The 13,552-nt window shown below is 37.9% G+C and overlaps 2 protein-coding genes across 2 annotated transcripts in view; both read right to left on the bottom strand.

Annotated features, from left to right (window-relative positions):
• LOC126585591 (uncharacterized) overlaps positions 1-13,552 on the bottom strand; it is a 64,327-nt gene that overhangs the window by 37,526 nt on the left and 13,249 nt on the right. The window lies entirely within an intron of this gene.
• On the bottom strand, positions 9,745-12,675 carry LOC126585588 (trihelix transcription factor DF1-like). Its single transcript, XM_050250042.1, has 2 exons — positions 12,314-12,675; positions 9,745-11,593 (listed from the first exon to the last, which is right to left on the bottom strand). Exons 1-2 carry the CDS (start codon positions 12,610-12,612, stop codon positions 10,201-10,203), a joined length of 1,692 nt encoding a protein of 563 aa, XP_050105999.1. The 5' UTR covers positions 12,613-12,675; the 3' UTR covers positions 9,745-10,200.

The following is a 13,552-nucleotide window of genomic DNA, read 5'->3' on the forward strand; positions in this document are numbered from 1 at the left end:
CAAGAAAAGCATATATCATGTCTTTTTGCTTATCTAGAATACCCTTTAGTTAGGTTATCAGTTCAAATATTAATGAACTAGGTTTAGTGACGACATTTTTAGTGGGGACAACTGTCATATCTGCCACCGATGTTTGATGTTTATCTGCGATTACGACAATGTACAACTATTCGTATTCATTGAGGCCAATTATTTCCTAGTTTTTTTTTTCAGAAAGTAGAACCCTTGATAGAGTAAGAGTTTAACTGAAGAATTTTAAATCCAAACCTGCTGTTAGATTTACAATTTCAGTTGTACTACCATTCCATTTACTGTTTAGTAGTCTTATATTTGAACATCTCAAATGACATGTTTGTTACTATCTATTCGCCACATTTTAGTGCAAGTATTATTGGAGTTTTTGAGTAAAAATCTATTCTAGCTCATCATCTCATATTGGTAACCACCAAAAGTTTCTCATACTTTATAAGATTTTGTCCCTCTCACACAGTGATTAAAGAGTTGGACCTTGGAGAGCAAAATTGAGCTTGACCTTTAGTGACACACCCCGACCCGGAATGTCCACAAGGACTCCGAATCGAGCTGTGCTGGCCGACACCTGGAAGGTGACGAAGCCATAAAGTGTAAAGATGTGGAAAAATATGAATAAATTTGAACCCAAGAGTGCCTAAATACCAGAGTACACTGGTGAGCTGAAATGAACCCACTTCACACGTGACGTTAGAGCATAAGTAAATACAATACAGATAAGGATTATACCCTCATAAGAAGCCTTCTATCTTGAGATTGCCAAGAATCCTCGTCGATACGAACATTCAGCAATTAAAACCTGGAGGGGTGTAAAACAGAAGATGTGAGTGGGTAAAAACAAAACGTTTGAAACCATAATTATCTTTGTAATAACCCCTCTTTGTAAAACCGTATAATTTCTGAGAATTTACCATGTATAAGTATGATATCAAATGTACGCTAACATTAAATCCAGAAGTATACCACAACACATCAACTGAATAGGAATATAAATAATCATGTGCTTAATAATCCATACTAGTACATAAGTCGGAATCACTTATAGTGACCTGTAAGACTTATCCATATCTCATCCCATATGCTAGCTCATAAGTCGGAGTCACTTCTTGTGACCTGTACGACTGAATATATATCTCATCACATATGCTAGCTCATAAGTCGGAGTCACCTCTTGTGACTTGTACGACTGAATCTATATCTCATCACATATGCTAGCTCATAAGTATACATGCACACGAGTCGGAACCACCTAAAGTGGTTTGTACGACAGGACTGGGTGTAAATAAATAAATACGCTCTAGTACTACGATCACGTGAAGACTGTGCGAATAATCGTGGGTCACCTACAAGTCGGAACCACCTAAAGTGGTATGTACGACATGATTGTGTACCTACCTTGGATCCAAGGTGAGCGTAAGGTGAGGGAGGTGAACATTACGTGAAGGACTGTGCCCTGGCCACGGGCGGGAGCACTAACACTGGGGTGCAGGTTTATGAGCTCTCAATGCATCTCAACATAACATGTACGATTCATGGGCAACCCGTACGACAGTGTCGGAGTTGCTTAAAACATTATATAGTCATGCCATAACTCCATTATTTCAACTAATACCATACACTCACCTGAACTTACCTGGGTGTCCTGTGTTCACCTTTGCACTTCAAGTGTTCACAATAATTATGTGCAGGTAATATACATATAGATAAACCATGATGCAATCTAATACTCAACCATGTTATAGCATTTTCAATTATATACATATATATATAATATGGCATAAAAATATATAAGATGTAACGCCCTACTCCCGAACTATTTATTTTCAGAAATAATTATCGGTGATAAGCCCAACTAGACACTAATTTAATTAACTATCATTAATTACGATTCCGTACTTCGAATTCTTGATTCTTCACACGTTGATTTATGACTAACATTTAACCACTAATTCATAAGGTTAAATTTCACATTTTCCACCAATGTCCCTTCCATTACTCAATCCCCTAAACAAGGCTATTGTCTTAATTATTTAGTCTCATTTATTGTATGGCTACATCCAACGTCTTGTTAGACTACCTACGTACCCTAAATAGGGATCAAGCCATTCGTAGTTCACAATAATTACTTCAAAACATTCACAGTAATCGTAAGCAATAATCAATTTATAAACGTTTTATGGCATTATCAATTATATATATGTACACGATAGAAGGGAAAAGACTCACTCACCTGGAGTTTACGCTACAACTCCCTAGCACACACATAGAAGCGTCACGAACGATCGGCGCCTGTGACCAAGGCTAATTTGGTTGAGAAACACCTCAATTTTACATAAATCTGTCAGAAACCCTAAAGAGGGTGTGCTTCGATTCGACCTCCATGCTCACTCCGACGCCTCCACAAGTGTTTGGGCTTTGTTCCTGAGGTTGAGGGGAGTCTATTGGTGGTGGTAATTGGACGAGGTAGCTTCAAATCGTAGCGGAATAAAACTCAACCTGTGCGCCTCTTCTTGTACGGTTTTACCCAAAATTCACCAACTTTCCACCCAATTTTCACATGAAAATGGAAGAGGGATCAGTTGGCCTCGTGGTAAGGGTCATTTTGACACTAACCTTGTTGTCCAAGGTGGCCGGAGATGGGAGAATTCACCGGGTTAGGTCACGGGTTGAGGGAAACCCGGTTTCCCCCCTTTTTCTTTTCTCCCTCTTTTCCCTTCCTTTCCTTTCTCTGATTGGTCACCTTCACTCTCTCTCTTCCTACCCTTGGCCGAAGCTCTTTCCCTTCTTCTCTCATTAGGCAGCCAATAGCCCTTCTTCTTTTTCCTTTTCTCCCCCCATTTCTTGTTCTCCTTCCCCCAATTCTTATCAAAGTTAATCTTAAAAATAATGTAATGGTACTATAAAAAAAATATATAAAATAATAAATGGTAATATCAATACCCCGATCTGCTTCTGCTTGTGCTTACGCGGTCGTATCGTCGAGTACTACAGAAATACGCTAAAGGAGTATTTCATACGTCTCACTATACGTTGGTCAATGTAAGTCAATACTCTCGCCTCTTAGGGCATTTTTGTAAATTCACACCTTTAAAATTTATACAATTCTAGAACTAGGGACGGGTTGTCACATTTAGTTTAAGCTCTAGTGTGATAATTAATTAATAATTAATATATATTTAATGTATAATTAATTATCAATCTTGGGCTCGAGTTCTAACAATTAAATTCATCAATGAATTATTTTTTAATTAATTATTTTTAAAATCAACAGACTTATCCTTTTGGATGAAGTCTGAGACGATGAAAGAACACCAAACAGCTAAGCACCCCTTTGAGCAGATGTCTTCCAAAAGATGCATCCCATATCCATACTTGTTGCAAACAAGTATAAGTGCATTATACATACATCTATTTGCCTAGCATTTAGAACACAGAAAAAAAAATCTCTTTCTGAAATCCCAAAACCTTATTACTAAGAGAACCACAAAGATATTCGCTAGAACCCAAGTTTTTGGATGCTGAAATCTTGGTTTGATCAATGAATCTTGGTGAAGCAGACGTCCATCGGACTACAAGCATTGAGTAGAGACGAAATTCTGTTTAAATAATATTGCGGTACGCAAGCCTCGATCATTGTTTTTGTCCATTTTATATTAATTTTATTTTGTTCGTACTCTGCCAAATTATTGATTCACATTTATTATTTATTAGCATATTCAAATTTATTTTTATACATAATTTTTTCATTAATTGTTGCAAGGTTCCAAAAGACACTAGGCTAGTCGGGCGCCGGTTGAGGCCTAGTGCTTAGGCGGCTAGGCGAGGCCTAGTGCTTAGGCGGCTAGGCGAGGCCTAAGCAATGTACCAGGCGGACTAGGCGAATTTAAATAAATTATATTATATATTGTATAAATAAATGTCCGAATATACTTAAAAAATACATAATTCATTGGGATACATAAATTGAAAAATAGAATGACATATAGATTATAAAGTATTAGAACATAATGAAAACATAGGAGACACACATATCATGTGTGTTCATCTAAGTATTCAACAAGTCTCTTACTATATATTGAAAAAAATATAATGCAAAATGAAAATGATATATTTTCTGTCTAAGTGAGAGTCACGACCAATGCGGGTGTCTAGGTGAGTCTGGACGTGTTAGGCGGGCGCCTAGGCAGTCTGAGCACCTCTTCTTAATTTTTAAAGGCTTAGGAATTAATCGGAGCGGTGGCCAGCGGCCTAGTGCCTAGGCCGGCACTAGGCAGAGATTTTTAGAATAGTGAATAGTTGATAAATATCCATTAAGTATATTGTCGTATAACAAAACTTATCATGAACAAAGAAATTAATTAATATGTCACAGCCCGTCCCTGATTTTAAGAGTTTTTAAAGTTTAATAAAGGATTTTACAAAAATGCCCTTTGAGGCACGCACATTATTCGAGGTTAATCGTTGTGTTGTGCCATCTAATATTTATTTTCTTGCCATAACCTCGTAGTACTCATTGCTACAGAAGCGTGGGCGCATACGGTTCGTGATTTGGAGTTACGGTTAAAGTTTTACGGAACTTTAACCTGAGAAGTACTTTTACTTTGGTTAATATATGCATATATATATATATATATTTTTTTTTTTTTAATTTTATGTGTTATTATTTTTATTAGTTGTTATTAGAAATGGGAAAAGAAAGAGGAAGGCATCGGGAGGAAAGGAAAACAGAGGAAATAGAGAAAAAGAGAGATTGGGCAAAGCTGCCCAATCGGAGAAGAAGAAGAAGAGGCCGAATGGGGAGAGGAGAGAGAGGGGCTAGACCAATCAGAGAAGGGGAAAGGAGGAAAGGAGAGAGGGCGAGAAGCGGAGGAAGAAGAACAGAAATGGGTTTTCAACCCATGACCCGCGCAACCCGGTGGGTTTTCCACCCATTTCCGTCGAAATTTCTTCACTTTTCCGGTGAGTTACTTCAAACCATCACTTTTCCCTCTTCCTATTACACCCCAAAAATCAAAGAATTTGGCCTTGAAATTGGTTGAAACCGTACGGTGTGTGCGGTGGCTTAGTGTACAAATTCTTCAAATCTTGAAACGTTTTCTTTCAATTACTAACATCATTAGCATTCCCTTAGGACCTGGAACAAAGCCCAAGCATTAGTTGGAGCATCGGAGTGGTTTTGGAGGTCGAATTGAAAACACCCATTTCTAGGGTTCTTCACGGGTTTGATGGAATTGGAGCCTTTCCAGGCCAAATTGGCCTTGGCCTCAGGTATAAAGTTTACTCTACTCATTGAGATCTTCATTTCTGTAAATTTTGGTAATTTTTGGAAATAGTTGGATTTTCCGGCGAGCCGGGGCGGCGGCCCGTGCGGTGGCGCGTGGCCAGTGGCCCGCCAATATCATTCTTAGCATGTGTTTAATGTTCTAGGTTCAGTTTTGATAATTGATTGACGTAAATTGAGTAATTGAACCTAAGTTCGTTATGATTCGTGGTTAGGTGAAAATGTGAATTGACGATCCGACCGTTGGATCGTCACCAAACTTTGATACGTTGTAATACGTAATATTTGAGGATTATTGGAACTTACGGATTGGGAATCCGATTTACGGATCTTCCGAAATTGGAGTTGTAAGTTCATAAAATAGAATGTTAACCGTCACTTGGTTTTCACAATTGACGGAGATCCGACCGTTGGATGGTAAGGAAATTTTATGATGTTGTTCTAGAGATATATTGTGGACCTCTGGAAGTTATAGATTGGAAATTTGAGTTGCAGATCTTCCGGATCGAACTACGTAGTGACGTGTTTTATATAAGTTATATATTCTATCGATATGATTTCTGAGGTTTGATTTGATGATTGTTCTAGGCGCCGATCGTCATGACGTCTTAATGTGTTGTGCTAGGGAGTTGTAGGGCAAACTCCAGGTGAGTGGGCAGTTTTGTTTTCCGTATATACCTATATAAATGAGATTTTTCCCAGGAATTCAATTTAAGTGAAATGTGATATGAAATGCGATATGAAATGCCATGCAAAACATATGCCTAATTATTTATGCATTAGTAATTGCATACATGCATGATTGGTGCTGCGGACGCACAGGTAAGTGCCGGGTAAGTTCATAAATTAAATTATGTAATTGTTGAGTTGATATGATTGAAAACTCATAAACCTACACTAGGGTGATCGTGATTTAGTAGAGATGATTCAGGCCTGTATATATATGGTCACCCCCGCACCATATGCTCACAATTGGATCCAATTTAGGTGCATGTCGTACAGACCATTAAAGGTGGTTCCGACATGTCGTACAAACCATTAGAGGTGGTTCCAACTCGTAGGTGACAGCGATTTATCGCATAACTATCAGGAGAGGATAGCGTGAGCATAACTATATTTCACCCAGTTTAGTCGCACAGACCTTTTCAGGGGTTCCGACTCGTGTGCAGTGTAGTGTCGTACAGTTCACTTGCGATGACTCCAGCTAGATAAGATTGATGAGATTGATTATGAGCTATAGATTCAGCCGTACAGGCCACTATAGGTGGATCTGGTTAACATATTATTTTGCATGAGTTACTTATATGATTTGATGAGATATATATTTTTGGCATGGCATATAATTCACATATCACTACTTCTGAGTATGGTTTGAGATAAGTATACGTATTACATATTTCTAGGAAAGTATACGGGTTTTACAGTGAGGGGTTAGCGTTTTGATAATGAGATGATTTTCGAAAAACTTTGTTTTACTGACCCACTCAACTTTGTTTTGCGCCCCTCCAGGTTCAAGATAGCAGAACTTTGGTGGCCACAAGGAATCCAACGGTGTTTTGACAGAATTCATAAAAGTAGAACTCACCCTCAGGTGTTACATCTTAGTAATTGTATCTTTAAAGCTTCCGAACTGTGTAAATGGTTACGTCACTCTCACGTGATGGCTAGCATGCCCTCCTTCGGGACGGGGTGTGTCATAATAGGTTAGGGGTTATGGTGTAATAAAAAGATATTTATATGGACTCGAAGCCTCAACATTTATCATTAGTGTGCATTTTCGTTTTGATATTGCTTCCTAATCCATATTTTGTTATACCCACATGGTTGAATCAAATAAAACATATGAACATAAACTTACCTAGAGCTGCCACAATTGAGAGATTGTGTTGCTTGAAACTCAAAAAAGCTGTTAAAACTCAAAACTGGGAGGTCAACACAAAATCAGTATGACCAATCTTTGATGCGTTCAAAATATAAAACTATATCAGAGACTACTAAATGGTTCACCCTTATAAATGTTTTACGTTCACTGGAACGGTCTGATGTATGTTTGCTTTGGATTATAATAGTTCTCAAGACGATGTAATGTAAATCTATTAACATGAATTTGATTACTTATAAGCAGTACTTGGCCCCTTTATATAGGTCCTTAGTGAGCCCTAAAAGTCTTCGGCTTTGAGGTCGCTCACCACCTTATCAATAAATGGGTGGAACAAGTAGGTGGGGTGTGCGGGCTACTTCTCCAATGTTCGACTAATATATGGAGAATAAGTGATATCTTCCTAGGGCTACTTGCTTGGTTCCCCGGTTGATATGTTATGAGTGTTGGGCTCACACGACGGTGGTTGCCAAGCGCTTAACTCGAGCGTTGCGCTCACCAATACGTGGCTCAGAGTTGACGACTAAGCAGGAGCAGTCATTGGTGTTAATGTCTTGATCCTCTCTAGTGGGCTCAAAATGTCTTGATCTTCTCATTCTTTAGTGGGCTCTCTCAAGTCCCCCAACACCTCGTTCTTCTTGTGCGTGGAATTGTCAATCGTTCGGTTTTTCCCAGGTAAAGTTGTTTTTTATTTTGCCAAGTGTGAAGCACTCTGGTTTCTTCTTTAGTCGAAGCGCTCAGTCTTGCAGAATGATAATAGTCCTTTAGCTCCTTGCACAAGAGGGAAACATATTCGGTCTGTAGAGATTTTTCAGTATGACTGGTACACGAGATAGTACATCACGTGTCATTATACAAATTGTGAGATATGTGTGTTAAAAAGTTAATAACTTAAAAAATAAAATTTCCTACCACTCCTATTAAAACACGTAGTGTACCACTTGTATTCCCGTCACAATTAAAAATTTCTCTTCGGTCTGGTGTTCTGGTGCATGCAGTTCACACGTTCGATTTCCGCTAGCGAAGGAATATAAGCGTTTTACATTGGAGGCGTAGTCGGCAGGTACCTCTAGTTTTATTGAAAAGGAAAAATTAGACCTATTTATGTGTTTTTGCCTAATTTTGTTTTCCTTTCAATGAATGAAAGTTTTGAGAATACAAAGATATTTTTGCACTAAAGAGTAAGAGATGAGCTAAGCGACTAGCCTTAATAATTTAATATCGAATTCACCATCCAAAGGAGTCAAATTTAAGGCCTCTCACTTACAAGTGAAGAATAAATCCCTAAATTGTAGTATTTAACAAATTTCTTGCCCCCTTAGTACTGTTGAGAGTTGTCCCACATCGGTGAGGGACAAGGTTTGCTATGTGCTTATATGGTCTTGGACTACTCCATATATTGCCAATTGGGTGGAACCTGTTGAGAGTTGTCCCACATCGGTGAGGGACAAGGTTTGCTATGTGCTTATATGGTCTTGGCTATTCCTCATATTGCCAATTGGTTTTATGGTGGAACCTCAATTTCATCAAGTACTACGGTCTAGTGGTATTTCTCTTCACTTGTAAGTGAGAGGTCTTAGGTTCGATTCTCGTCAAATGTGAGATTGAATCACATTATTGCTAGCCTATTGTGAGGCTAAGCCTACCCCTTCCCCTTAGTGTAGATAATATCGTTTGTTCCAAGAAAAAAAAAACAAAGTTTTCTTGAGATATTATATGTTTTAACCTTGATGTCCTTTGAGTTCTTCATTTCTTTGTTTCTTGATTCCATCCCTTGTTAATTAAGAAGAATAATCTTCAAGTTGAACGATGAGTGGGATGAGTGTATAATCAAGGAAACGGTTAAGTGAGAAAGTCAAAAGGTGTGGAGACATACATTGATACTAATCAAAACAATTTTTATACGAGAACTTTGAAGATTCCTTCTGTATGGTGCTAGGGTCTTCAAATGAAATGGGATTAGCTGATGTTGGCATGCTGTAAGAAGCCACCTTCTGCAAAGTGGAAAGGGCTACTGCTCTGTCCCCCTCATTTTTAGCTCATATGTGCGCACTATATATCCAAATCGAGTAATATTGATTTCTGCAATGCCAATCAAAATCCTCCGATAAAAAAATGCTTAGTATGTGCTCGCACTTTCATAATTCTTATGTGATAGTGGCAAGGCCAAGCTAGCTATGTCTATAAGTAGTTTAGTCTGATCGTGGAGTTTGTTTATTCCAATCAACTACAAAATAACCCTTCCACTAATTCCCCCGTTTACATGAACACACAAGGAAACATACAACTTTGGTTTCTTTAGTTTATGTACCTTGAGATTTGAGGAATCTCCACCTCCCTATTAACACAAAAATACATAACAATAAATACAAAAACTATATGTATATAGCTTCTTCTTTTATTCTTGAGATATATATATATATATATATATGTGTGTGTGTGTGTGTGTGTGTGTGTCGCAAAAATTAGATAGAGGTAAATAATGCATAAAGAACCATCTAATCCTACTAAAATAAAATCAGCCATTAATACTACTGTTTAGTAGTATTCTCCCTGTGTGTAAATGGAGGTTTTATGTTCAACTTTCATGAATGATTCATTATGTGGCTTGACCCAAATTTTTACCTTCTTGTAAAAAAACTAAAAATAAAATCCGCGCTAAAGTTACAATCCATTATTTTAGGACCTTATGTATTACAATATATAACTAATTGGGTGTGGTTTCGAAATTTTCAACCTTAAAACCGGATCCACTTAGTTAGAGAGGATCGTTATTTTGGTGCAAACCCACTTGATGATTAATTACTAGACTGACATCAGTTGGGACCTGAGGAAAAATAATACACTGTCCCTTTTTTCTTATTTTTTGTATGTGCCTTTTCAGTCATGTGTTGTGATAGTTTTTGGGATTAACATTTTACGTCAAATGGATCTGAAGAGTAAAACAAAGAGACTTAGTTATTCTATCCCACTCATATCATGAATCCACCATGTCCATTGATGACTCTTTCTAGTTGGCTACCGTCTCCATCTGGTCATCACTCCGGTCTTCTTCCTCTGTACTCTCTCCATCTTCGTCGTCTTCGTTTCGATCCCCGTTTTCCCTTTCGATATCTTCAATTGCTGGCTGGTCTGGCTGGACATTGATCAATGGCTGCATTGTTTCAGCATTGGGCTTCACCACATGACCAGCATTATTCTTATTGTTCTTTTTACTGTGCAAGATGTCCAGCTGGTGAAAATATGGACATGTTTTTGAACCCTCAGACCGCGTTTTGCTGCTCACCTTCACCTTCTTGTAGTACTTGTTGATGTTCTCCCACTTTTCTTTGCACCTCTTTGCACTCCTATTGTATCCGAGCCGCCTCATCCCTGCCGATATCTCCTCCCAAAGAGACCCTTTAGGCCCGGCTTCTTGGTACTTCACGTCAAGATATGTCCTCAAGTTTATCAAAGCTTCAACTTCAACTCTCGGCCATCTTGTAGATCCTGCAGGAAGTGGACTTTCACTGTTATCCAGTTTCGGAACGTCAAAAGTACTACTTGTGACCACTGCCACCGGAGCCTGCAGCGGTGGTGGCATTAGTACTGGCAGTGGATGGGGCCGTGATGATGGTGCCTCGAGTGCTTGAATACTTGTTGAGTTTTGTTGCCCCGAAAACTTTTGCAAGAATTCAATTACCGCGGCATCTTGTGCCGCTGCTAATGATCTTTCTTGGGCTAAAATTTCGTGCTCTTTACTCATTCTCGCCATCTCTTCCTTCCTCCAAGCTGCTTCTCTCACCATTCGTTGGTGCTCGCACTTCGCTATGGCTTCTAAGAATTTCTCCTGCAGCTTCTCTTGCTTCTCCAGCACGTCCTTGGTCAGCCTTTTGAAGAAGTACCTCCACTTCATTTTTCTCTTGTCACGGGGTTGAACTTGAAACTCTTCATCAGAGGCAGACGAGGAAGTAGAGCTCGAAAAAAGATTGTTTGTTGCCGAGTTTGGCTTGAAACCATTAATATTTTGCTGAGAGAGATTGAGAGGTGATTTTGTAATGTGTGGTGGTGAAATTTGAGGACCATTTGGAAGAGAACCATTTGTTGGGGTCATGATGCTTGACGTTGAAGAAAGAGGAAGAGTAGTAGTAGTGGTGACATGAGGAACTACAAGACTAGGGTTGTTTGGATGGTTATTGTTCATGGTTGGCCACAGGACTACTTGAGGTTTTGCTGGTATTATTGTTGATGAATGGTGATGATTTTGATGATCGAAAGCTTCAAGTTCATCGAAAAATCGATAAGTTTTTCCTTCTTGTTTTTTAGACCGGCCTTCTTTGGTTCTCCTGTGGTACTTATACACGTTCTCGAATTTCTCCTTGCATTTCTTAGCGCTTCGGTAATAACCAAGCTCACCTAGCTTTCTACAGATAGATTAAAAATAAAGATTAGATAGAAAAAAGCTCATGGACTGCTGTACTTTTATTTTTTATGATCATCTCGTAAACTCAGTAACTAGGGGAAAAAGAATATTTACAAGAATATGAACACATGGGTTAAAATAATAAGATCAAGATTCCATAAGGAAACAACAAAATCTGGTTTCATCTCCATCTTTCATGCTACTTCTACCCTTTTATTTTTAAATTACCTTAGCCTCCTGATTAAAATTATGGCAACCCATGTACATAATTTGGGTCATCATTTGCTTTTATTTTTATTTTTTTAATATTAATTAACAAAAAAAAATACAGGAAAATTAAGAAAACAGATTACCCTTGTAAAAGACGAAATTGAAATCCTAAAAATTAACAAAACCACCCTTTAATCCGAAACAAATAAGCAAACTACCTATACCTAGATTGCCTGCAAAAGTACGTATGAACTTCTTATGGATAAAAAAAAAATCGAAATATTTGTAGAAGTTTGTAGCTTTAGTATTAAGAACATTTACTCCGACTCTAAGGCCAAAGCTCTAACCCTGTGGCCACACTTGCAGCCCAAAAACAAATTATAAAAGAAAAGAACAAAACACATTAAAATAAAAGAAGAAGAGTGACGATCGATCTCAGGTGAATAATTAAAGTTAAACATGTACACAAACTAGCTAGCTTGTACTTTTTCGATCAAGAAGATAAATTCACCTTGAAACATCTTCCCACAATGGAGCTTTGAGACTTGAGTCACGAAAAGCTGCATCCATTTGAGACCGTATCTTCAGAAGCGCCACCGTTTCTTGTCGAGGCCATCGGTTTCCCCCATATAAGCGGTGACCCTTGTTTCCCTCTTGAACTGAATTTGACAAGACGTCTGTCGTTTCGGATTCTTGCCTACCTTCACGAACCACTTCTGCCATGGTGGCCGCTTCCCCGCCGGAGCTACCCCCTGATGATGCTAACATGGTTGATGAGTTGTCAGGCACAGGCACAGGAAGCGCAGGCATCTGCTTAGCGCAGTTGGAGCTGAGAAATATGTGACAAGAGAAAGGTGAAATTCTCTCTTGAGTTTTATGAAGGTGGGATTATATATCTATGTTTCATTTTTGGAATTAATTAACTTATTGTGGTGGGTTTTGCCTGTCAATCTCAATAATCCATTCTTTTTATCAATTAAAAATTATCAAACTTTAATTGTGCACATAAGCTATGGATTCTTCAGTAATTTTTTGTTGTTGTGGGTTAAAAATGTCCATAACAGCTCATTTGGTTCCCTGCACACGTGTTCTTCTTAGTAATTATACGAGTGCCAGCAAGGTATAACCCACCATATATTAATAAAAATACGACAATGTATCACTCAAATTCTTAATTCAAAATATGCATTCAAGTAATAATTTAGTTTACCATTACACTTAAATCAATCAAACTTTTAGCATTAAAAAAAGACTTTTTAACTAAAATAGTCTATGACTTTTGCCTCTTAGATTTAAAATTGATAGAAATGATTTTTGATATTGTCCACCGTTAACCACTCTAGTAATTCTGTAAAGAGTCTACGTTAAATGAGGTTATTTGTCAAGTCACCACTCCAATTGGACTTGTGGGTTCTTCATAATGGGAATTTTTTACAAAATGATTGATGATGAACAATTTCAGGACCATTTCTATCGATTTTAAATTTCAATGACCAAACTGAAAAGTTATGACAATCTCACAAACCATTTTAACTTAAAAGCCTTAAAAAAATTAAAATTCAATTGAACTATGAGAAGAGAGATCCAAACTACGCATTGCGATAGACACATTAAATAAGTCAAGGTCTAGAAATAAAAATATTTATTTGAAATAATCATATTTATCAGTAGGAGTGACATCAGCAGCTGTAGATAGAGCCGAGATGATAATAAGTACTGGTTTGGTATTGCTGTGCTTTGAAAAAAAAAC

Source organism: Malus sylvestris, chromosome 10 (assembly GCF_916048215.2).
Source record: "Malus sylvestris chromosome 10, drMalSylv7.2, whole genome shotgun sequence".
Taxonomy (NCBI): Eukaryota; Viridiplantae; Streptophyta; class Magnoliopsida; order Rosales; family Rosaceae; genus Malus; species Malus sylvestris.

Excerpts from the sequence above, each read along its gene's own strand:
- LOC126585588 (XM_050250042.1), bottom strand. The coding sequence starts at position 12,612 with ATGCCTGCGCTTCCTGTGCCTGTGCCTGACAACTCATCAACCATGTTA. Across the intron at positions 11,594-12,313 it reads TTGTGGGAAGATGTTTCAAG|AAAGCTAGGTGAGCTTGGTT; the intron begins GTGAATTTATCT and ends ATCTATCTGTAG.